At 41.5% G+C, this 25,195-nt stretch overlaps 1 protein-coding gene and 1 long non-coding RNA gene across 2 annotated transcripts in view; one reads left to right on the top strand and one right to left on the bottom strand.

The window, feature by feature from the left end:
- LOC130929732 (dynamin-3-like) overlaps positions 1-25,195 on the top strand; it is a 161,687-nt gene that overhangs the window by 121,849 nt on the left and 14,643 nt on the right. The window contains exon 16 of the mRNA XM_057857156.1: positions 23,061-23,170. Within this exon, the coding sequence (XP_057713139.1) occupies positions 23,061-23,170 (110 nt within the window). The remainder of the gene's footprint in view (positions 1-23,060; positions 23,171-25,195) is intronic.
- Positions 9,550-10,733, bottom strand: LOC130929735 (uncharacterized). The gene is made up of 3 exons (XR_009066950.1): positions 10,508-10,733; positions 9,797-9,871; positions 9,550-9,672 (listed from the first exon to the last, which is right to left on the bottom strand). It is a non-coding gene; the product is annotated as an uncharacterized LOC130929735 (long non-coding RNA).

The following is a 25,195-nucleotide window of genomic DNA, read 5'->3' on the forward strand; positions in this document are numbered from 1 at the left end:
GGTCATATTTGTCAAGGATTCGGAGGCGAGGTGAGCCCAAATGCAAGGAAAAACAGGGAGGCAAGGCAGGGTGTCAACTCAGAATGGTTTTAATGATAGTTAACAAAAATCAAAGCCGCGGGAACCAGAGAAAAGACCAGGAATCAAAACTTAATTGGGGAAGATGAAACTAGTGATGGGTCCCACAACACCAATGTGCGCACGCTATGCTCCATCCCCCTAAACCAGTTCTTCTAAACTACAGACACAATTACTGCTTTACACTTTACACCCCTGTGCTGTGTTCAGAGCCAAAGAAGCAGCGTTGAGGCTTGCGGAGCAGCTTATTTAGGTCATGGAGTGTTGATTTTTTTTCTGATGAATGGAAGCAAAAGACATCATATTAAAACAACATCAAAAATGAAACCTGATTCCCTCTGCTTCTCATATTAATCAGGGTCTTTCAGCCTCTTTTCTCTCCTATTACGTGTTGATCTATGTGGCATGATGATTTCTGAAAAGCAATACAGGCAAGAAGGAGCGAATAGCCTCCAGCTCCTCCCGTGACCCAACGTGAGGATGAGGGGCATAAAAGAATGAATGTATGAAATATATATACTGTATATGTAAATATATTAGCATATGTACATACACACATCCAACCCTATACACAAATACCCTGAGAGATTTTTTCCAATTGTAAAATTGGAAAGCAACAAACACTAATAAAATGTCTAAAACTCCATAAGTAAACGTAGCTTGACTTGAACTAGCACAAACTGAATAGTTTAACACTGGTGTTTCCCTCCATTTGCGCCGCATTCCATCACAATGTATGACATACATGACTTACATACAGTGGGGAGAACAAGTATTTGATACACTGCCAACCATTGGCAGTGTATCAAATACTTGTTCTCCCCACTGTACATGTAAATGCAACCACTACACATACAATCTATGTGTAGTGGTTGCATTTACATACATATGAAAGGCTGATTGCTGTCTGTTGGGCAACGACTTGATAATTCAAAAAAACTTTGGTCATTTTGGCCACCTCTATGGGTCTTTTTCTTTGGCCATTTGCTTGGGACTATTAGTAAGGGGAAGGCCTCTGCTGGACATAGCTGTGTAAATTAAGGCATTTACCTTTCCACTTCCTGTGGCGTTAGAATCACTTCCTATTTATTTGGGGACCTTCTCGGGTCATTCCCTTCTAGGTAACTCAAAATCAACAGGAAGTTACTGATGAATTCCTCAAAATCAACAGAAAGCCACTTGAAAAGCCCCAAAATGAATTCATTAGTTGCCATTGACTGTCATCGATCACTGCTATCCGCCCACTTCAAATGGATTGGATGTCTACTCTGGATAAATTCATAGGCCTAGTTTGAGTTTTGGTGCAGTGGGGGCTCAACATGTTGATGACTCCGAAACGCAGTGTCAGCAATAAAATTAACTTACAAGAATAATTATAATAATAAGTTGAAAATGAGAGTTTTTGTTTGCCATCATTTTTGATGGGAATTCTAAATCGGGCTGCTTAAGACAGCTATACTTTTCGCCAAGATCGTCATCCATTGAATATGGTACGCCCGCCGGTTTCGTGCCAATGCAGTTACCCCCGTCGAAAATTGTATCCACATCGGAGCCACTGCGCTGCTCTGATTTGCTTGATTTCTGTGTTTTGGTGATGTAGTTATCTACGAGGTTTTAAAACATGGCCCAGCCATCAAAAAACAGCAACAACAAAAAACTGCATAACATAACATACATACCAAACGTAAAAAAAAGGCAATGTTTTACTGTTTTAGTGGTAGGATGACCGATAACTGTCATTACTGTAATTCAAGTCCTGTATGGATTTTCTTCAGTTTAATAAACGTCAATGTCCAAAATATATAACTGTGGTTCTTTTCTGGTTTCAATTAATTGCTTAAGTCAACATAATTCAGAACTAATGTGTGTGTGTGTGCGCTCCTGTGGCCAGGGGAAACAATTTTGACGGGGGTTGGCAAGACGCCGGTGGTGGCTTTGTTGTACAAATAGCGTCTTTAGTGGGGCAAATTGAAACTCCGCTCACCATTTTGGCGGTGCGCTCTGGCGTTTCATGGTCCACATTTTCAATCTATGGTTCTTGCTCAGAAGTTGTTGTCGCTTCTGAAAGCTTAGGTTAAATAAATTACATATACCCATCTTACCTCTTCCGTCCTTGCGTAATATGGTGAGGGTGTAGCCCTGAATTCGCCCCCACAGCGGTTCACAGAATTCACAAGAAAGGACTGGTGTAGCAGAAATAACAATTTATTGAACAAAAAAAATGAAATTAAACAAGCGGCATTAGAGTAATGGCTTCCCCAAAAGTCGTCCTGGACCCCCAATAATAGCCCATTCTAGGGTTCAACTTGCCTTTAAAAATGTGGGCAAAGATCACTTTACATCAATTAAAACACAGCACTTCAATAAAATAATTGACTACACTCTAGTAAAACGATTCACTGCACAGCAAATATCAAACAATGATGTAAACGAAAATGATCCCCCCCTTTTTATAGGCTCTATTGGGCACAGACGGTAGGGGCGACTATCATTTTACCAATACCGTAATTCCCGCTGTTATACCTATTATAAAAAATAGAAAACCCACAAACGAATTCATAAACTGCTAAATAAACAAAAATAAACATTACAACATAAAACATTATTTTACAAACTTCCTCCAAATTATGGGTTGTTCATCATATGGTTTAGCTCAGACGCTATGTAGCATTTCTTGTTGTCAATCATTAAGTATCGATGTATCTAACTGTGATGAGTGAGTAGCTTATACCTTGAGCAGTTCGTTGTGCTTTGTGATAGTTTGACAACGGATCGCCATCACGGACACGGAGATCTGTTTCATAAAAAGGTAGTGCAACTTCGATCACACATAAGTGATCGTTTGTCGCACCTGTTGATCCATTTAAATACTGTATGTGCTTACCATTGTCTAAAGTTGTAATCACACACGCGATGCATCATCTGCATTCGCAGCTCTCACTTAAGATTTACGCGACTGGCGTTGCTGCCAAGATCGCCGTCTTTTATGTTTTTGCAGTGCCGTGCACGCAACTTCTCCCAAGCACGCGTCCATTTAAGCTAGTGGCATGCTCTTTTATGCACTTCCCTTTCTCACCACTCCCACGGGGGTACTAAATTCAGTCTAAATGGGCTTCTAGCTCCTCCTGTTGGCATGAGTCAACACTACGCCCCATCACACCCACCCCAGCCCTCGAACTCGCCGTCCCGGTGAGGCCATGAATCAATTACGCCCAAGGCCGGAATATCCTGTACATGGGGACCCTGGGTAATCTAGCTTCAAACTCGATTATATTGGTATGGCCTACATTAACAAGAGCTGATCTTGATAGGTGAAATTGATTGCTATGCTGCCCAGCTGTAGCCCGTATAGTGCGCCTAACGTCCATCATGGCCTTCGGTGGGTAGGTTTGTTTGCTTTCAACTGGTGTCGTCTGCAGAGGTGCAGTTGGTTCCACATCTGCTTCTGGACCGGTAGTTGTTACCACTCGTTCAGGTAGGACCGATGTGCATGGACTTCCTGGACACGCTCCACCATCATTTTCTATGGCAATTGCCGGCTCCACCACCAGGCAACAGCAACACTCCAGACAATGGTTTTCTATATCGAGAGTCATGCCAGGCCAAAAACACTTCTCCCGAATGAGCTGAGGGGTAAGCTCAATGCCCTGGTGCCCTTTATCATCATGAAGACTGGTTAAGACTTCCTGCTTTAGATATTGTGGCAATAGGAGCTGAAGGGTCTCTTTACGGTCTCCGGGCAACCGGATGCTGCGGTACAGTACTCCATCCTGGCAACGAATTCTTGGCCACTCCCACAGAAGTCTTTGGGTCAGTGGTGGCAAGCTTATCAGTTCTTCCTTAGTTGGCAATGTTCCTCTCCTCCACAGATGCCGAAAAGGTCCAATGAGTGTGTCCCTAATTTGCAGGGCTTGTAGATCCACTTTCTGCCGTAGTGGATGGGCAGTAGTCTCTTGACAGGCAACTTCGGTTGAAGGTCTGACAGCCCCATGGGGACATGGAGAGACAGCCAAACCAGAGGCCACCGCCGAAATTGGAACTGGATCAGGGAGCCTAGAAAGGGCATCCACGTTTTTATTAGCCGTGCCTGGGCGATACTTAATATCAAAGTCGAACATTGCCAGCTCCGACGCCCAGCGATGTTCTGTCGCGCCCAATTTAGCTGTCTGGAGATAGCTTAGTGGATTGTTGTCTGTGAAGACCACAAATTTTGAGCCAAGTAGATATTCCCTAAACTTGTTGGTCACTGCCCACTTAAGGGCTAGCAGCTCTAGCTTCCGAGAGCTGTAATTTGACATATTTCTCTCAGTCAGGCGCAGACCTCTGCTGGCAAAAGCAATAGGCTTCCTCTGCCCTTCATGATCTTGGGCGAGCACTGCTCCCAGTCCCGCATGGCTTGCGTCGATTTCCAAGATGAAAGGTTTGGTGAAGTCGGCATACGCTCGAACTGGTGTTTTGATAAGATTGTATTTCAAGGTCTGGAAGCTCTGTTGACATTTTGGATTCCAATGGTTCTTGAGAGTGGACGCTTTGCCTTTGGTTTTATTTTCCTTGGCCTTTTCCTACGCGATCAGTCGGTGCAATGGTGCTGCCATCTTTGCAAAGCCCTCCACAAACCGACGATAATAGGAGGCAAATCCCAAAAATGATCTCAGTTCTTTTGCAGTTGTTGGCTGCTTCGATTCCTCAACCGCCTTAACTTAATCCGGATCTGTTGCTACCCCTGCAGCAGAAACTACATGCCCTAGGTATTTAACTTCATTGCAGAAGAAATAACATTTTGACAGCGTCAACTTTAGGTGGTTATTCGGTAAGCGAGTCAAAACAAGTTCTAGACATTGTAAATGTTCTTCAAAGGAGGAGGAGACAATAATGATATCGTCTAAATACAGAAGGAGTGATTGAAGGCTTTGATCTCCGAAAAGTCTCTCCATCAGCCTTTGGAACATGCTGGGTGCATTACATAGGCCAAAGGGCATGCGATTGAATTCGAAGAGTCCTAATGGTGTACAAATTGTCGTCTTTGCCTTATCTGCTTCTGCTACTGGCACTTGGTTGTAGCCGCTTGCTAGGTCAAGAGTAAAGAACCACTTTGCTCCCGTCAGTGCGTCTAGGGACTCTTCTATTCTAGGTAACCGGTAAGCATCCTTTCTCGTCTTTGCGTTCAAGGGTCGGTAGTCTACACAAAGTCTCATATCACCATCTTTCTTTTGCACGATGATGATCGGTGACGAGTACGGGCTACAGCTGGGTTTTACAATTCCCGACTCTAGTAATTGCTGAATGTGAGCCTTGACTTGTTCGTACTGTGACGGGGGTAGTCGACGGTATCTCTATCGAATAGGGATGTCATCTATGAGCAGAATTTGATGCTCAACCACCGTGGTGCACCCTACGTCCCCTTCCCCCCGACTGAAGACAGCACTGTATTTCTGTAACAGGGCTTTTGCTTGGTTCTCTTGCTCGCTTGATAACATAGGCCATGATAGAGTAGAAAAGTCAATGGAAGGCGTAGCCTGGGCCTCCGCTAACTAAACTGTGGCAATTCTTTCTCTACCGCTGCCCTCCACAATACTTACGGCGGCTTTGCCGACCACACTTGACCTAAATGAAGACCCCCTAAAGGGGTGTGTGGTTGTAACCACACCTCCTGTGAACTCACATTGACCACTGGCACCTCCACCACCCCATTATTCACTGACAATAGTGCCTTGGATATCAACAAGCCCATGGGCCACTGGGCGTGGTCCAATGGAGGCTCCAATAGCACCGAAAGGAGGGAGAGTTTAGCAGCACTCGGGCAGACAAGGGAGATAATCTTCATGGCGCTTGGGGGAATGCGCACCGCACCATGCTGCACTCTGGCCATACCCAAGTACCCTTTACTACCAAGACTCTCCAGGGATTGACATGTAGTAAACACTTGCTGCCAGGTCTTTCTGTCTGTATCCCTGGATGATTGAATTGATGTTAAAGATAGGTCAGTGAACAGCTCTCAATAGCAACTTTGAATAACATTCATCCCCAATAATCCTGGCACTGCTTGCTTTTGTCGTCGGGTGAAAGGGTCAACTGGATCACGTACCACCAGAATACCCATATTCAGGAAGGTCTTACCTAGGACAGCAATATCCAATTTTACGTAGCCCGAGTATGGAATCTCGTATCCATTAGCAGCCCGTAACTGCAACCAATTACAAGGCTTAAGTGATTCATCACTTATTGTAAAGTTTTCCAAGAAAAATTCTTTGGTTATGGTAGATACCACTGAGCCGGTGTCCAGCAGGCATGCCACCAATTTGCCCCCCATAGACACCTGAACCACTGGACAGCGGCCCATGAGTTTTGATGCAGGGCCAAAGTCATTGCACATCGAGTCATATGAACCTGAGACCGCCCCTCCTGGTGTTTGGCTCTCTACACCAGGGGGCACTAGTTTCCCTGTGGCTGCACAGGGAGGGTCTGCTCCACCACTTGGTTGTGGGTAGTAACTACCTGAAGCAATCCACGGGTTGTAATATTTGTTGGTTCCACCTCTACTCGACAATATTTAGCAATATGACCCACTCGATCGCAGCGCATACAAATTGGTTTGCCATCTCGTTGGGAGCGATAGTTTTTAGGTGTGCTCCCTCCCACCCTTTGACTTGCTTGTGGGCCGGATGTTTTCAATTGTGTCAGGATGGCATCCAATTGTGCCTGCTGGCGACGAAGCCACTCGCTACTAGAAGCAACAATTGCATTGGGCTCTGCCCTTGGGCCAGCCCCTGTGGAAGCGTGTGTGTCAAAGGAATATGCCCTAATCCTGGGCTTTAACCCTTGTCTGGGACTCCTCCCACGTGAAGTGCAATCGAACTCTAGCGACACCTGCACGCAACGTTGACGCCCGGGGTCAAACTTTAGGGTCAAGGGTGAAAGGTCAGGAGCGATGCGGCCTTTGTCTTCAAATTGCGAAAAGTTGACTGATTTGTAGCGTTCTGCCCTACAGTTAGAGACACTCTCTCTGATTGGTCGTCAGTCCAGACTGTGGGGTGGTACCCCAACCCTGCTCCGATTGGCCAGTTTTTCCGGTCTGCAATCTGTGACCAAACCCACTCCGATTGAACATCCCCTCCAGGGTGGCAGCTATGAGTTTTTTTGTAAAACAGTTTATGAATGAGTTGAAAGTGTATTTAAACAATGAGCACTAATTCCAGTTGCTTACTGCACTTTAGGCCCACGTAGTCTGGTCAAATCATTTTCTCCATCTTTTTTTGCACGTTAAAGACTATTTCACAGATGAATGTTATTCCACTTACTTCAGTAAATATTGCCATTTGTTCTTATTAAGCACATACATCTTAAAGTTGGTCATTTTTTACCTAAATCAAGAAAAATCTGCTTTCAGATAATGTTTTGAACCATATTTATTCTGGAATTAAGAATATTTATGACATTTCAAAGCTTTTTAAAGATTAAATATTGGAATTTATTTTAAGGAGGTGTGTTTTTGGCCAATGTAAAAGAATCCTAAATGCCTTTGTTCGGTGAACTTTTCCCCGCAGAATATATAAAATACGTATACACGGATGAGCTGATTCATTCATATTTTAGGTCAATTTGTGTGTGTTGTCTTTTCTATGGTAGTTGCAGGCGGTTGAATACGGCTGTTTGAATGAATAGGCCATGTCATTCAAATAGTACAATGACATTAAAAATAGCAACACCCTATCAGTGCATCCCACAATAAATTAATGTCAATACATAAATAAATAATATACACTAGTACTACCTAAAAATAAATTTAAACTAAGCAGTGTACGAAGGAGGTAGAGTGTTGATGTTGAAATAAATAAAATGATAGCCGACTCCTGAACTAGGCCAATAGCACACTGCAATATGCAAGTGTTAATCAGATATACAAGTGTTAAGAAACTAGTATTCCATTAGAAGTAAGTCACTAGGTTTTAAATTTTCATTTGTGATGTCATTCTGCCCAGCAGGTAACAAGTTAACTCTGGGTGGTCTTGGCATCTTTTCATTCTGCAGGGTGGTTGAGCATCTGTTCAGAGGCTGCGGGAGGGCCGGACCAAAGTTTGACGTTGTTTACTTCAAGTGGCATCGTGGTCCGAAGCGCAGCATTGTAGATTTCTTCATTACTGTGTTTTAGCTGTTGTGTTGTCTTGGCCTATTTTTCCCCACTTTCAATTAAGGGCGTTTGGACTTTTCCCAATTTCTGTATGCTTTAAATGTATTTGTTATTACACTCAAATTCCAGTTTTTTTTCTTGTATTTATATAAAGGACATATAGTACACAGTAAAAGTTAAGCAGCCTGTATTGAGTCTTCAAAAGGTTTAATGATAAGCAAGTGTTTTGCAGATATTGAAGTGTTGAGAAATAAGGACTAGGTTATTAATTTTCCGTCTGCACTCGTTGGGAAAGTGCACAATATACAGGACTATATGCTATGCCGAGCATACTGCATATTTGTGTGTGTAAAAAGAAGTAGCTGAGACATGAAATACATATCAATGTGTTTTATTTTACAAGGTCATTGACCGCCTCCTTAAAATTTACAAAGTTTTCAAAAGACCTGCCAGAAAGTCCCTTGGACGTGGACGCCTTGACCGTGTAGGTCTATTTTTATTTTATTTTATTTTTTAAATATTTTTTGTGACCCTGTGCGGATTGGCCACAAAGCGCACAGGCGCGTAGTATTTTACATTGCCAGTCGTCATCATCACCTTGTGGTGGTGGTGATTGTTGTTGTGCTGCTGCTGTTTGCTGCTACTGCTGCTGCTGATGGTGTATTTGCTACAGCAGGTCATGTTGATAATGCTGCTAATGCTGATGCACAAGCTGACGTGAAGGGCGTAGCTGGTGCAACTTTGCCTTTAGCTTGCTACAGAACAAAAAATAAATATCACGGGTAAGCCCTGTAATGCATTATAACAATGGCAAAGGAAATTATGTTATTTTTTTATCGACCTACTGACCTCCTACTCCTTTGTGAGGATGTACAGTCGAAATCGCTTAACGTGACATTGATGTCCTACTCTGTCATCAGTAGCCACTGACGCACAAAGCAGAAGGTTTCCTGGACCATCTTCCATTCTTCTGCGCTTTCGGCCTAGAGATCGTTACGGAAGAGCTTGGAGAGGTCATAAAACTGCCACATCTCCTCGAACGTGAAGGACCGGAAGCGGCCATGCCCGCAGATGGCCCGGTCGATGTTCTGCTCCAAGTGGCATGACACCGGAGGGAACATATCCACGTAGCGTAGAAGCTGCTCCTTCAGCCACCACTCCCCAGTTTTGGTGTCGCACATTCCCTTCTGTCGTCGCCTCTCCTTTACGTGGCCATCGAGGAGACCTTTTAAGAGAGCATGCAGTAGTTGTTTTAAACAGATTTTTTTTGGGGGGGGGTAACAAAGACACACAATCCACTGCCTATTATCAATTTCTTTTTTATACTCACTACTTGACATAGCCGACATCTTCCTCCATAAGCCACATGAAGGTCTTGCCTTTGTATTTCCCAAAGGTCACCGTGAGCTGGCCGGGGATCTGCTGGCCTGTTGGAGCTGCGGTGACGGCAAGGCAGTTTTTCCTACCTGTTAGGTGTAAAAAAAAAACAAAAAAAAAACACATCAGACAAGAAGTAATAATATAGTTCAATTCATTTTTTAAATGAAGGATTTTTTTTTTTTTTTGTTTAAAAGGCATCCAGAACAATACCTTGTTTGTACATGTACTTCTCAAGCGCAGTTTAGGCAGCAAAGCGTGGTGGCCGGTCATCGCTTCTGATGTACACTGAGAAACACAAAGGCAAGTGTCAACACAAAAGCAGGACATGACACGGAGGAAAAATTCTAGATGATGGTAATAATAAAATTGCGTTTTTGTCGGTTGTGAAGAGGATGCCTCCATTCCTAGCTGGCAATTAGAAAAAGAAAAATGACTTGATGTTCAGAGATGCTAAAATGTTGAGAGGGGTGTCTTGAGTTCATATAATTCCCAAATTCCAAATAAAAACAAAGTTATTGGGGAAAATGCAAAATTGGCCCACTTACAAAATGATGACGTCTATGTAGTACAGTATTTCTGTTTTGTTTAGTGTTTTTTTGTAATCCAAATAGGGAGCAATTACAGTGTGGGCATCATACTAGGGAGGATCACGTCACAACAAAAAATGCATTGAACAGAAGTGAAATGAATGAGTTATCGGTTAAATTTGTGACTAGTTACAAGTAATACAAGACGTATAGCACACGGAGTCATTGAACGTTAACTTTACATGCGTCGGCTAATTATTATTAGCGCGGCGCAACGCGCACAACACGGCTTATCCACACACCAGCTAGCCTAGCTAGCGTTAGCTCGAATCGGTAATTGAAAAACAACACTCGGTTTGCATCGTTTTTGGCGAATTTCATACACAATATTTACCTTTTCGGCTTGTCGATTGAGCGCGTGGGTCTTTTCGCCGATTGCGTCTTTTGGGCCAACCGCAGGCGCGTCGTAAGGAGGAGGCGGGCCGCCGCGGTCTGCGTTCGCGGAGCCAATCACGGGCGTCCGCGGTCGTAGGCGAGGAGAGCCGATTGGCCGCGGCCGAAAAAAGGAGGCGGGCCGCGGTCCACGTTTCGGCCAACGGCGGCGCGGGATTTTCTAGGACACGAGGAGGAGGCGGGCCGCGGTCTAGGTTTCGGCCAACGGCCGCGCGCCGTCTACGCTCGTCCACGTTCTACGTTTGCACTCTCCGAGTTCCGAGTCCTGCGATCATTCCACGGGGGTACTAAATTCAGTCTAAATGGGCTTCTAGCTCCTCCTGTTGGCAGGAGTCAACACTACGCCCCATCACACTTGGGTGGCTTTGGCTAAACAAAGCAAATGACCGTCTAAGGTGCTAGTCACATGATCTTTTCAAAAAATAAGTTCAAGTTCAGCTTTATATACGTAGAACATACAGCACAGATGAAATTTCTTTCCTTTCTCCCCACGTGCAAACATGCGTATAAAACCACAGAGCATTAAAAAAAAAAAAAAAAAATTACTACATAAAATACTACTAAATAAAATAACAACTGGACTATGTACAAACAAAATGAATATCATTTAAAATGTAATATGGTGCAAAGATGTGTACAAAAGTGGCTTGAAGTTAGGTAGTGCATTTTCAAGAGAGAAAGAAATAGCAGCTGAATATAACAGTCCTGAGTGAATATTAAAGTATTAAAGTACGCTAGTGCCTTGGTCGGCAGGGGGTGATGGTTACCTTATTTGGCAGAAGGTTGAGGGGTACGAAGGGGTAGTGCAGGGAGGGAGTTCAGAGCCCTGACAGCCTGGTGAAAGAAGCTGTCCTTGAGCCTGCTGGTTCTGGCCCGAAGACTCCGCAGTCTTCTCCCCGACGGCAGCAAGCTGAAGAGGCTGTGGGATGGGTGGGTGGGGTCACCCGCAATCCTGGTGGCTTTGTGGATGATGCGGGAGTTGTAGATCTCCAGGAGGGGTGAGAGGGGGGTACCGATGACCTTCTCAGATGCTCTCACGATGTGCTGCAAGGTCTTGCGGCAGGCCACAGTACAGGTTCCATACCACACGGTGATGCAGCTGGTCAGGATATTCTCGATGGTGCCCCTGTAGAATGAGAGCACGATGGGGTCCGGGGCTCTTGCTTTCCTGAGTTTACGGAGGAAATACAGGCGCTGATGGGCTTTTTTGGCCAGGGACACGATGTTCTGACTCCAGGAGAGGTCCTCACTGATGTGCACGCCCAGGAACTTGGTGCTGCTCACCCTCTCCACTGCAGCACCGTTGATCGTAAGTGGGGCGTGCTGGGTGTGCGCTCTCCTGAAGTCGACAACAATCTCCTTGGTCTTCTCCACGTTCAGGTGGAGATTGTTGTCCTTGCACCACAAGGCCAGCCTGCTCACCTCACTCCTGTAGCCTGTCTCATCGCCGTTATTGATGAGACCCACCACAGTTGTGTAGTCCGCAAACTTTATGAAGATGTTGGAGCTGGATGACGGGGTGCAGTCGTGGGTCAGCAGAGAGAAAAGGAGGGGGCTCAGCACACATCCTTGGGGGACCCCAGTGTTCATTGTGATGGTGCTGGAGATGTTATTGACAACCCGGACTGCCTGTGGTCTCTGTGTCAGGAAATCTAACAGCCAGTTACACAGGGAGGTGTTAAGGCCTAGCTGGTCTAGTTTGTGGATGAGCTGCTGAGGGATTATTGTGTTAAATGCTGAGCTGAAGTCCATAAACAGCATTCTGTTTTGGGGGTCTTTGGTCTCTAGATGGGTGAGGGCTGAGTGGAGGGCAATTGAGATGGCGTCGTCGGTTGAGCGATTTGGCCGATATGCAAACTGGAAGGGGTCCAGGGTGGGGGGGAGGGTGGATTTGATGTGCGTCATGACTAACCGCTCGAAGCACTTCATGATGATGGGAGTGAGTGCCACCGGGCGGTAGTCATTGTAGCTGGTGGGAGACGACTTATTTGGAACTGGGATGATGGTGGTGGCTTTGAGGCATGAGGGGACAATGGCCTGGCTCAGAGAAGTGTTGAAGATGTCGGTGAAGACATCTGTGAGCTCCACAGCACAGTCTCTCAGGACATTTTTGACCCATTATAAAAATATCTTTTATTTGTTCATTTTATTCATTTTTGTTGTTAGTTTTAATACTTTACCAATTTTATAGACACTATTTTACCGGAAAATTGCATGCAATAACACTTTTCAGCCACCGTTTAACCAAACGCGGAGTTTAAGGGGGGGCCAGCCCCCCCTTAAACTCCGTGTTTGGTTAAACTCATTGAAGTTCATGGCTAGGGATGGGAATCGAAATCCGATTCCAATTCCAAACCGGTTCCTAGTGTTTCGAGGCCTTGACATCACAATGAAAAAGCCTAAACGATCCCTTTAACAATTCCTAAAGACGCATATTGCGACATGTCTTGTTGTCCAGACGCATCAAACTAGCATGGCGCCAAGAACCACTCGCGCTAAAATTTGGCTACACTTCACCAGGAAAGAGGGTGAAAATGAAAGGTTACGATGGTTTAGCACGAGCATTGCAGCCGTAAACATAACAATGACAGCACGTAGGTTCAAAAGTGTGTCTTCACCTCACGAAATAAAAAATTACAACAAAGCAATTTGCAGTCATTGCAAGGTGGAGATAACTGCATCGGGAGGGACTACGACTGCAATGTCCTCACCGAGACGCTAAGGCTCAGTCCTGGATATACAGCTAGCTAAACTCCCAAATGATGATACAGAAGACGTTGGTATAATTTGCTGACTTTATTCAACCATCACTTGAAGGGTGAAACTAAAAATAGAAATGAAACAAATCAATTTCGTCCCCAATAACAAACAGGTTTGGATCAACGTAAATCAGCGATGATTAGCTGCTAATACATTAATAACACAAACTGTTAGCATGCGTTCTCTAGCATTAGCACATCGTTTAAACCACTATACAACTGGATTTAAGTGTCCGATCGCGAGTGGAAACACACAACACAAAAGCTGATACATACAGGCGTCGCCTCTGTAGATATTTTACAAACATTAACAAAGAACGTAGGCTCGTACCAGTGTTTCCCTCTCTCACTAACTCGCTCACTCGCTTGGATCCTGCACTTCTTCGCGTGTAAGTGCGCTCTTCTTCACGTGAGCGCGTTCTTCTTCATGTGAGGAAGCGCAAGGGAGCCCCCACTTGAGCGTGAAAGCACCATAAAAACTATAAGTCATAGATTTCAATATAATTGTAAATAATACACTTTAACACAGGGGTCCCCAAACTACGGCCCCACATTTGGTCCGGCCCCCTTAACAATACCAGAAAGCATTTTGAATCTTTTTTTTTTTTTTTCCTCAATAGTGTTATTTATTTCCTGGCCTTTTTCTGTGAAGAACTCAGAGAGGGCTATTTGGTTATTATCTGTTTAATTAATAGTGTTATTGTTATTTATAATTCTTATATTATATTATATTATATTATATTATCATTTTTATTTTATTTACTTTTGTTCCGTGAAGAATCCAGAAAGGGTTATTCGATTGTGGCTTTCTGAAAAACAATATTTTTTACATTTAGGCACTCCTGCAATCGTCACACTGTTTCTGTTACAACAGAGAAGGCAAAAGTTAGCGGCCCTCACAGGAAAAAGTTTGCTTTCTGCTTTAACACATATTGCTAAAGGCAGAACAAGGACCTATATGCCGATATATACCAATATTTTTTATTTCTATTAGAAACATGTTTCAGTAAAATGTTACACATGCTTGTGCATTTGCCACTTATTGCCACAGCTAACATTGAGGCTTTGGGCCTCTTTTGACCTCGTTGTGAGTTTGTAAGGTTGTGACTTCTGATTAAACAAACTCGATGCCAATCAAATCGTTTGTTCTTTTCCCCCAAATTAGAATCGATAAGAGAATCGATAAAGAATCGAATCTTTAAGCAATATCGATAATTGAATTGGAATCGTAAAAATTGTATCAATTCCCATCCCTATTCATGGCAGAAGGATGAAAAGACTATCAACGATAATTGTTGTTTCGCCATATCTTGAGATAAGGTATCGTGAGTTACCCAAAGCTTCCCACTCCAAGCACCCATAGAGGCCCTTGAGGAGCGGTTTAGTTAACCCTGATTAAGGGGCTTAGGTGATCATTTGATACCTTAGTGTTCCATGAGCTTGGCTTTGCATGTTTGTGTTTTACACTTTGTGAACTTTGTGCAGTCATATACGCGTATAACATTTAGTTTAAAATCGCTTGCATTCAGGTGAGATAAATGTTGTTGTTAATCCAAATATCATCATCTAAAAATTCTGTTGTGTGAAACACTCCAGTTTACATAAAAATTTACAAACTGGCCTATACCGCCTTCAGTGATGTAAAGTAGTAATTTAATAACTGAATGCAGATATTTTAAGTATTCTGCAAAAGGCTCTCAATTTCTGAAAACCCATTGAACTATCAGTGTAACTAGAGTACAGTAATGCAACATACTAGGCCACTACGCCATTGAAAAAAGAGAAATCCAAGTCCAATCACATAGTTGGAAATGGGGCCCGATCATGTAATTTTCAGAGAATCGAATTCAGGGTTTGAAATGTATTTATTAATAACTCATTGGCTGCCATTGATGACAATGGACGCCGATCCAGGCTGGCAATGATCTCTCTCAGCCCCCTGTCAAATTGGATTGGATTTCTATCGCCGTCAATGGCAGTGAAAAATGATCACTCAATGTCAGCCTTCTCAGGTGAAATGGATTTGATGTCTATAACTGTCAATGGCGGTGAATGAGCAGGGGTACAAGCAAAAAAATAGTCCACAAGTAAATTAAAAATAAATAACCCTAATAAATACATATACAGTACAGTATGTTTTATTATATATGGTGCTACCTCAAGATATGAAATTAATTTGTTCCGGATTGGCTTTCGTGTCATGAATAATGAATGCCATTTTATATGTCTTCTTTACCTGTTGGTTTTTCCCTCACCACAGCAAATCAGTTGTCTCCATCTAACCCAGTCATCTGCATCCTTTGCTCTCACACCAACCACCTTTTATATCCTCTTTAAATCTTGGTAGTCCCCAGGTTACGACGCACTTACGACTTTACGATGCTGGAGTCTCGTCCGCCATTTTGTTTCCATCGTTTGTTGTTGTTATTTTTTTTTTTGTCGCATAAACAGTACCTTATTGTACCTCACCGTAGCTTATTTTTTATTGTACTTTATTAATATGACGTTCTGTTAAACATGAAGATGTTCAGCTTTACAGACAGTAAACAAGGCAATTGTGCTTTTGTGCTTTTGACACGTTGTAAAGCTGTAACACATATACAGTGGGGTAAAAAGTATTTAGTCAACCACCAATTGTGCAAGTTCTCCTACTTGAAAAGATTAGAGAGGCCTGTAATTGTAAACATGGGTAAACCTCAACCATGAGAGAGACAAAGTGGAAAAAGAACAGAAAATCACATTTTTTGATTTTTAAAGAATTTATTTGCAAATCATGGTGGAGAATAAGTATTTGGTCAATACCAAAACTTCATCTCAATACTTTGTTATGTACCCTTTTTGGCAATAACGGAGGAAAAGTGTTTTCTGTAACTCTTCACAAGCTTTTCACACGCTGTTGCTGGTATTTTGGCCCATTCCTCCATGCAGATCTCCTCTAAAGCAGTGATGTTTTGGGGCTGTCGTTGGGCAACACGGACTTTCAACTCCCTCCACAGATTTTCTATGGGGTTGAGATCTGGAGACTGGCTAGGCTGCTCCAGGACCTTAAAATGCTTCTTACGAAGCCACTCCTTTGTTGCCCTGGCTGTGTGTTTGGGATCATTGTCATGCTGAAAGACACGTCTCATCTTCAATGCCCTTGCTGATGGGAGGAGATTTTCACTCAAAATCTCTCGATACATGGCCCCATTCATTCTTTCCTTTACACCATGGGTGTCCAAACCTGTCCGCAAGGGCCACTGTGGGTCCTGGTTTTTGTTTCTACCAATCGAGCACAGACAGTTTAACCAATGAAGTTGGTGCTAAAACAAATAAATAAATTCTTTGCAAATAAATTATTTAAAAATCAAACAATGTGATTTTCAGTTTTTTTTTTTCCCCCACATTCTGTCTTTCATGGTTGAGGTTTACCCATGTTGACAATTACAGGACTTTCTAATATTTTCAAGTGGGAGAACTTGCACAAATAGTGGTTGACTAAATACTTACCGTATTGGCCCAAATATAAGACGGTGTTTTTTGCATTGAAATAAGATTGAAAAAGAGGGGGTCGTCTTATATTCCCGGTCTAGACATTATACCCATTCATGATGCTAGATGGCGCCAGATATCAATGAAGCGATGTTCTGTCATGACAGGTCTCAGATAGATCAAGTTTAACTTGCCTGGTATACCAGACTCACCGCTGTTCCAGCGATTAGTCTGGCGACCGTCCGGCAGATCAAATTTGGCGGAGCAAGCCACAGCAAACAGACAGCGGAGTGGACCAATCAGCGACGGGCAGACGTGACGTTGTTAAAGTGACAAGTAATTCACATGAACGGAGAATGGAGAAGTTTATTCAACATGGGCCATGGGCGCGAGCCATGTTGACTGTTGTCAATGACTTGTTTCGATGTGTTTTTGGTAATTTAAAACTGGTTTTAGCACGGATTGGAACATATTCTCGGCTCTCCCGTTCAGCATCTGTGTTGTTGTAGACACGACTTTCGGCACGCAAGAGTGACGTTACTCGTTAAGAACACGTCACGCAAATAAACGAATCTGATTGGACGATTGATTTTGTACCTTGCTCGAGAGGCCGTTAATGGGCTGGGTCCCAGACTATTTCTCACAGTGTTTGAAAAATACAGGGAGAATAGTCTGGCTGTGCCAGGCAAAGGTTTAACCAGTTGGCATTATTTTATTGCAATGTTTTTCCTTATTCATATTTGTTTCAAGACTACAGTTACAGTTAGACTTCACTTTGATGTTTAATGCAGTTATTGCAATTTTGTTGTTTTATCGCAATAGATTGGTTTATTTACATTTCAAAAACCAGAAGTCATTCATTTACAAATGTGATTCTACTTAAGTTTATATATTTAAATGTTCAGATATTAAGATTTGAATGAGGCAAAATAACATGCTTTTTCTCTCAAATATATTGCTATAATCTTTTGTTTCGGACGTACTATATTTTCTGTATAAAATTAATTTGGTGTTCAAAAAGTCTTTTTTCAAACTTGAGTCTTGAAAAAGAAGGGGTCGTCTTATATTCGGGCCAATACGGTTTTTGCCCCAATGTATGTGCATTCATGTTCAAAATGGCACACATTTTTACAATAAAACACTTGACAGAAAACAATAGGTGTTTAAACGTCCATCTCGTCTGATTTGTTATTTTATTTATTTATTTATTTTATATGTATTTATCTGTCTGATTTAAATTTAGTAGATTGAAATCACGTTATTTGACGAACAAAGTCTGCTATCTTAAATGCTACGAATGCTGAGGTATTTATAATTTTCATTGCAAATCACTCACACATAACTCCATAAACTGGAGGTCTAAAAAACACAAATGCAGACAGACATATATTAGCTGAAACAACTTACAGCCTTAAGTGGGCCAAACAGGAGCGCAGCTATCCCTTCTCGATGTCTGATGTCTGAGTCTGCTAAGTCATACAAGGCGACCGCCCAGCCAGACCCAACGCTGCCACCAGACGACAGTGTATCATTAAACAAAAATACAATACTTTTGGACTTTTTGTATAGTTATTTTGGGTTACTTAAAGGGTTAATTCCGACTTTATGCGGAAATTCAGGTTATGTCGCCAGTGAAGGAACGGAACATGTTTGTAACCCGGGGACTACCTGTACATCCATAAACCTCTTCTTTAGTAAATAGGCTACTTCATTCCAAGCTGTACTAAAAACATAACAATATATTTGCTGTCATCTCCTCGGCTTCAAAAACTTCAAATTCAAATATTTTCAAAACCAAAGCTGATACTGACCTAAAACCAAAACAGGCACCTACCGTAGCCATATATGAGTCTCCATGAGCAGCGGCATAAAAAAATTCAACGTCGTTCCCTTATTAAATTCCAATTATTTTTATATAAGTATAACAAAACATAAAATGGCTATAAAATTCTCAGATTTTACACTAGATGCACAAAAATCACTCAATGCAGAGATAATCACCCATATTTTCAGGATCAATAGCAATTTTTCGCATATCATATAAGTTTTTGACCAAAATAGCAACGTAATTTTTTAAAAGTTTTCAACAGCTAATAAATCATTTAACATCAGCAACTTAATACTTAAGGAAAACATGCAGAATAAATAATCAATAATATATAAACAGTTGCTGGCCTTGACGGACTTGTAGTTCTCCCACCTGGCCAGCACCTTCAGGCTTGAGAATCGGGCCGTCCTCATCTTCACAGGGTCCTAAAAAACATGATTGTTTTAGAAAGATAGGTGTTTTGATTCATCTTTTTTATAAAGTGAATAATGCTGGCCACTTACTTGAGCCCCACTTACTGGGCAGTACCATACAGCCGTGTTGTGAAAGCTGCTGTAGATGTTCTTCCAAAGGTGCACGGGGTCAAAGTAGGCAAGATCTGCTTGTTGCCGTCGGCGTAGGGGTTGGTGTAGGACCAGGTGCCCTGGGGGAGGAGCCACGTAGCCTGACGTAGACGCTGTCAGGAAGGCAAGCATATTTACTGTAGTCCCAAGCACCAATCCATTTATTTTTCATTGTTGCACAAGAAAACAGCGACTTTTCCTATTTCAAGGAATAGAGGGCATTCTAATAGTTGTGTAGAGTTTTACTAGTTTCGGTGAGAAGGCGAATAGTTTTTTTTGAAGATGATGTTGATGTTAATGACCTACATTTCCACACAAATGCACATCAAGGTACCATTTAGCTTAGCAAGGAGAAGTATGAGAGTCATTTTTCGAGTGTCCCAGAGCTCGCGAAATTTTACAAAAGTGCATTTATCAAAGTTTTGTCAGCCGTTATTTACGAACACTGTATCCGTCCGCCAAAACAGCCTGATAGTACAAATATTAGTGTTGAGTCGGTCGTGAACGATTCGTTCTTTGTGAACATATTCTTTGAAGGAACGAGACCGAACTAATCACCTTCTGCACTGATTAATTCATAAGGAAGTTGGGACTCGCGTGGGAGGGCGTTGAGCAAGCGGCAGCGTCTGACATCACGAACGACCAATCAGACGCAAGTCTCATCGCAGGCAGTGGAGGGAGCAGAAACAGAATCAGAGCATCAGTCACTCACTCCCATGTGTGGCCAATAAGCAAGCAGTGTGCAGGCAGGAGGCAAGACTGAGTTATGTCACTTGCTGTTTACTTAGTCGGTCCTCCTGACCGAGATTGCTGCTAACTTGACTTCCCAGTCATGCAGTGAACGAGTCAAAAACTGAAAGGAAAGGACTTTGTCACATATTTGTTAATGCGGAGCCTATCATATGCTACTCAAACACACAAAAGCATCACGCAACGATAGTGAACTTGGTTTAGTGTACTACTTTTCTCAACACTCGGGACTATAACGATGACGTCACAGACGAGGCTGCTCCTTTTTGCACAGGCATTGTCTCCGCAAAAAGTTGTTTGATGCCCCCTCCTACGTGGACCATCAGATTGCTAGGCTAGAAGTCTGCACACCTTTCAATTCATATCTGGTAAAAATGTCCTTAATGTGTGCATTTAGCAGTATTCAGACTGCTAACCATTGGATTTGACGATAAGTTTGAAACTTTAACCCCCAAATCGAAGGTATACGAGCTATAAATCTATTTGGTCAAAATCTACATAAATTTAGATAAATAATAATAAAGGAAAATAAATAAATTTGACAGCTTGTGTCCTGCAGACAGACTGACAGAATGAGTTCCATGCCCAGTCTAACCAATGTGCATACTACTGTACACAAGTATAAGAATGAACAGGTAGTCTGAACACTGGGTGGACGGAGCCGGCTTTTGCTATTTTCTGTCATTCCTGTTGCCTGTAGTTCTGTCTTCTGTGCTCTCCATCTTGGCTTAACCAACCTCTCGGAAGAGCAATTCAGCCATCAGAGTTGTCCCTTCCTCAGCTTTTAGGAGCACATCTGTGCGTGTAACTTTTTGAGGTACAGGTTTGCATCTTTGGTTCCCTTGCTGTCCATTTTGGCCACGAAGAGTATCCAGTCCTGACGTGGCGTGTTCGCCCAGACAACTGGGACAGACTAGGGGAGGGGATGTTTCAAAAAGTAGGGAGATGGGGGTAAAGTGAGAGGAAACAGGAGAAGAGGGAGGGGATCTGTGTGACCGTATATGGAGTGTTGTTACCCCTTGAGAAACACTAGCCAGAATGGTCTGAGTTTGCTTATCCTACTGATCCTCTTTTCACTTGGAATCGAGCATGTGACACAAACATTTGAACATACATCACTAATTTTCCAAACAGAGTTAGTGTTCTCCTCTTCTCTTTTCCCTTCTTTGTCCACCATCTCTTTAACTTCAACCACGCTTTCTCCCAGCGCTGCAAAGCACTACCAGATGTTGAATTTTAACGCTGAATTTTAAGTTGTCATTTAATCTCTCACACTCGTCGTCTTCACCAGCAAAATCAGGCAGGAAGGGGGCCACTCTAGAATGAAGAATAGTGGAGAAACTACTGAGTGGGTTAGAGTGAGGAGTTGGCTTGATAAATAATAAAGATAAAATGCTATTAAATAATCAACTCAAAGAGGTGTGGATAAAGTATAAAACTCATCTGTCACAAGCTCATTTATCTTATACTGTATAGTGGCATGCAAAAGGGACTATATGCCCAAACCTTTACGTTCTTATAGCCATGACTTGGCCTTGCACCTTGAAAGATCAACACTGTGTTTGATCATTGCATGAAGTATAGCTCCCGTGCTAAAACTGCGACTTTATCTCATATAACTACAATTGAGCCTTGCTCATTCAAAGATCAAATTTTGGGCAATTTTGAGCAATTCACTGAGTAGAGCTGTGGTGCTTTTATACTGTACATCTGTATTTTATCTGACCTTAGAACCACAGTCTCTCTAGCTTATAGCTACAAGCTCTTTGTTTTGTATAACTAAGCATGAACGACTGTGTCCTGACCCACTCCGTAATGATTTCCACATGTGTGCTTTCTGTCTTTTCTTTACTCCCACTCTCAAACTGACTCTCATTTCTTCCCTTGTACTCCTGTTACGCCCTCACTCGTCCGCGCTTATTACCAAATGTCATCCTCCCACTTGTCAAAATTACCTAGGACTATTGTGTACGAAGGGCCAAAGCTGCCAAAATTGAAGATAAATAAATAAATAAAAAACTACGAATATCAAAACAAGAAATAAGATTAAAAGATTTGAAATAGACACATTACTAATTCAAAGTAAAAATGAAAATACATTTAAAGGGCACACTTTGTCCTAAAATATGTCCTCAAATGACTTTGTTTATTTGATGAGAAATCTATAATTTTACAAATAAACCTTTTAAAATAATTCAATTCATTTATTTATTTTTTATACAGCTTTAACAGAGTAAACGCGTTATGACAACCACACTGAACGTACTTCTTAAAATTGCAAAATCTAAGTTTTAATCTTATTTTTTTATTTGGTAAAAAAATAAAATTGCTAACCACGGTTGAATTTTCCGGTGATGTTACCGCAGTGAGAGGGATGTCATTAATTACTGGAGAATTTCCCTAAAGGGATAACATTATTTTAGACTTTTTTCCTACTTATATTAATTATTTTATTGACTGTATTTGAATGAAACCTTTAATCAGAAGTCAATTAGATTAAAAAAATAATATGAATTATTGAATTTATAATGGACGGAAATGATAATACACACACACACACACACACACACACACACACACAATAAGTTGAATGAGTATTTGTCCAACTTTAGTGAAAATACAGCTTCATTTATACCACATACACAGATGGCAGCCTGAGAAAATGACCCACATACAAAAATAAGAAATAAAATTCTAAAACCAAGAACAAATACAAAAATAAATATATTAATGGAATTAAATATCAATCCGTAAATAAAACAGCTTGCTCCAGTATTTATTTCATTGTGAGCGTGAACACGCAGAGGCGTATGTTATTGAATTTTGATAATTAAAAAAATAAATTAATAAATAATCCTCATCTATTTTTGCACTCACCTCATTTATTATTATATATATATATATATTTTTTTTAATTTGTGTTTATTTTCAATTTTATTTATGTCCATATTTATTCTTGTAATTATTTTTCATTTTGAATCTTATTTTCATATTTATAACCGCACCCCTCCCTCCACTGTATTTATTTATTCCGGCAGTTTTGGTTCTCCATAATTGTGTGGCAAATATCACTGTACACCTGACAACTAAGACAATAACAAACTGTGTTGCTGTCGTTCACAGGAGAAAGAGAAAAAGTACATGCTTCCCCTCGACAACCTGAAAGTCCGTGACGTTGAGAAGAGTTTTATGTCGAGCAAGCACATATTTTGCATTTTTAATACAGAGTCAAGGTCAGTGACCAGCTTTTATATCTCAGTAAAGTCTTCGACATCCATACAGCAATTGACCTTTCGCAAAAGTTCCGCCCCAACCTTAGTGACGCCACCCGAAAAGCCATTGCAGGCATATGTACTAGTCCTTCTCAAAAAAATAGCATATTGTTTATTATTTTCTGTAATGTACTGATAAACATTAGACATTAAACATTAGGGGGAACGATTCACAACGAGGAAAACGCGACGAAGAGAGCTGCAAAATGTCATTGTTTCTGTCTCTTTACTTCAATATTTTTACAGGATATTCTTTTTATCCAAGTATTTTCCCCAATTGATAAATAAATGGCATGGTCATGACAAATAACAGTCTTGTGCTAAATGGAATATGAAATCATAAAAATGCATTTATTCAGGACGACATGGCAAAATTACTCCATAATGGTCAAAACTGTCGACTTCACCTTTACTGTCGCACCTCGCGAACGATATTTTATGACACCTAAATCGGACATATGTCATTTCCCTTCCACGGCTTCGGAGAATGTAAACAAACCAAAAGGCGTGACAGCTAGCCGACATGCTAACCCAAACCGATGTTTCAAAGTCTTCCAAGCGGAAAATCACACATAACTAGCCTGGCTTATTGGACATGACGACTGGGTTGTCGATTGTCTTCATGGATCGGCAAACCGCCCGGCAGAGAGCAATTTACAGTTTGTTCCCCGGAGGAGGGTGGCTGCAGTTGTTGTGCAGCTAACGTGCTGCTAATGTGCATGGGGAGAGCTTTTTACATGCCTATAAATGATCAAACGTAAGTAGTCCTTTATTTAAAGAGAGTTTGTAGTGTTTACTTTGTAATAACTGTATTAATATTTGATATAATACTAAACAAGATGTTTACTCACTTCCTCGTAAGTCCAATGGTCCCACAGTAGTCGTCGGGCTTGTTTTGGCCAATATCCACGGTGAATGGGAACCTTTTGAAACTCCAAAAAGGCGCCATATGCCTCTCCCTCATACAGAATGATTTTTTGCAGCTGTTTGGCTGGCGTGATGCGAAAAATAAACGTATTAATGCGCAAAATCAGCTGAATCCTTTGTCCTCATACACAACAGTACGCCGTATAGTGAAGAAGACGTCTTCTACCGTACACGTCACAGCGCCCTCCTCCTCAATGCAAGACCGATGCCGGAAGTCACTCATTTTCATGGCGCGGGATTCAAAAAACTAAATAAATATAGCGATTGCTTCCACACACATCCAAGCGGTCCATATCATTCAGGAGCATAAAATACCACGTGTATTATGAAATAAACATACTTTTTCGTGTCACACGCACTTTTATGGTAAACTACTGCCATTTAGTGGCTGTTTTTTAAACTTTCACTGCCAATTGCAAGCACTTTACAGTTAAGGTGGCCAACTTGACAATCACCTACCTACCACCTCGACTAGGTCCTCTTAAAAGGGAAATCTGTTGTATTGCAAATGTAATTTCTGAAGTTGCTTTGCAATAATAGTGTAAAATCCATTTTATCCAGGGAAAAAAAAACTCTGAAATACCTTATATTTAAATGTGTTTTAATTGTATCTTCAATAAACGTGCATTCTTTTGTCAAACACACTTAGTAATTGAGGTTAAATTTGATGTTCAGTGCTCTATTTTTTTAATATAATTCAATATTATCTAAATAATGGGTGCGAGAGAAGTATCAATTTTCAGTTGAAATGGCATTAAAAAAGGTCTTAAAAGTCTTGAATTTAGATTTATCAATCCTGGGGGGACCCTGTAAAAGCCACAGGAATCTTTTGCAGGGGTTTAGAGTTAATTTGTTGATTCAGATGATTAGGTTAGTAGCTTCTTTAGAGTACCTTTTCATGATATGCAATTTTTTTCAGATAGGGATTTTTTTGTATTTTTTTTTTTTTTTACTTTTTTTGCCAAAATCAATATTAAAGCAATAAAAGGCTTGACTACTTCAGTTGTGTGTAATGAATCTAAAATGTATGAAAGTCCAATGTTTATCAGCACATTACAG

This window comes from Corythoichthys intestinalis, chromosome 14, assembly GCF_030265065.1.
Source record: "Corythoichthys intestinalis isolate RoL2023-P3 chromosome 14, ASM3026506v1, whole genome shotgun sequence".
Taxonomy (NCBI): Eukaryota; Metazoa; Chordata; class Actinopteri; order Syngnathiformes; family Syngnathidae; genus Corythoichthys; species Corythoichthys intestinalis.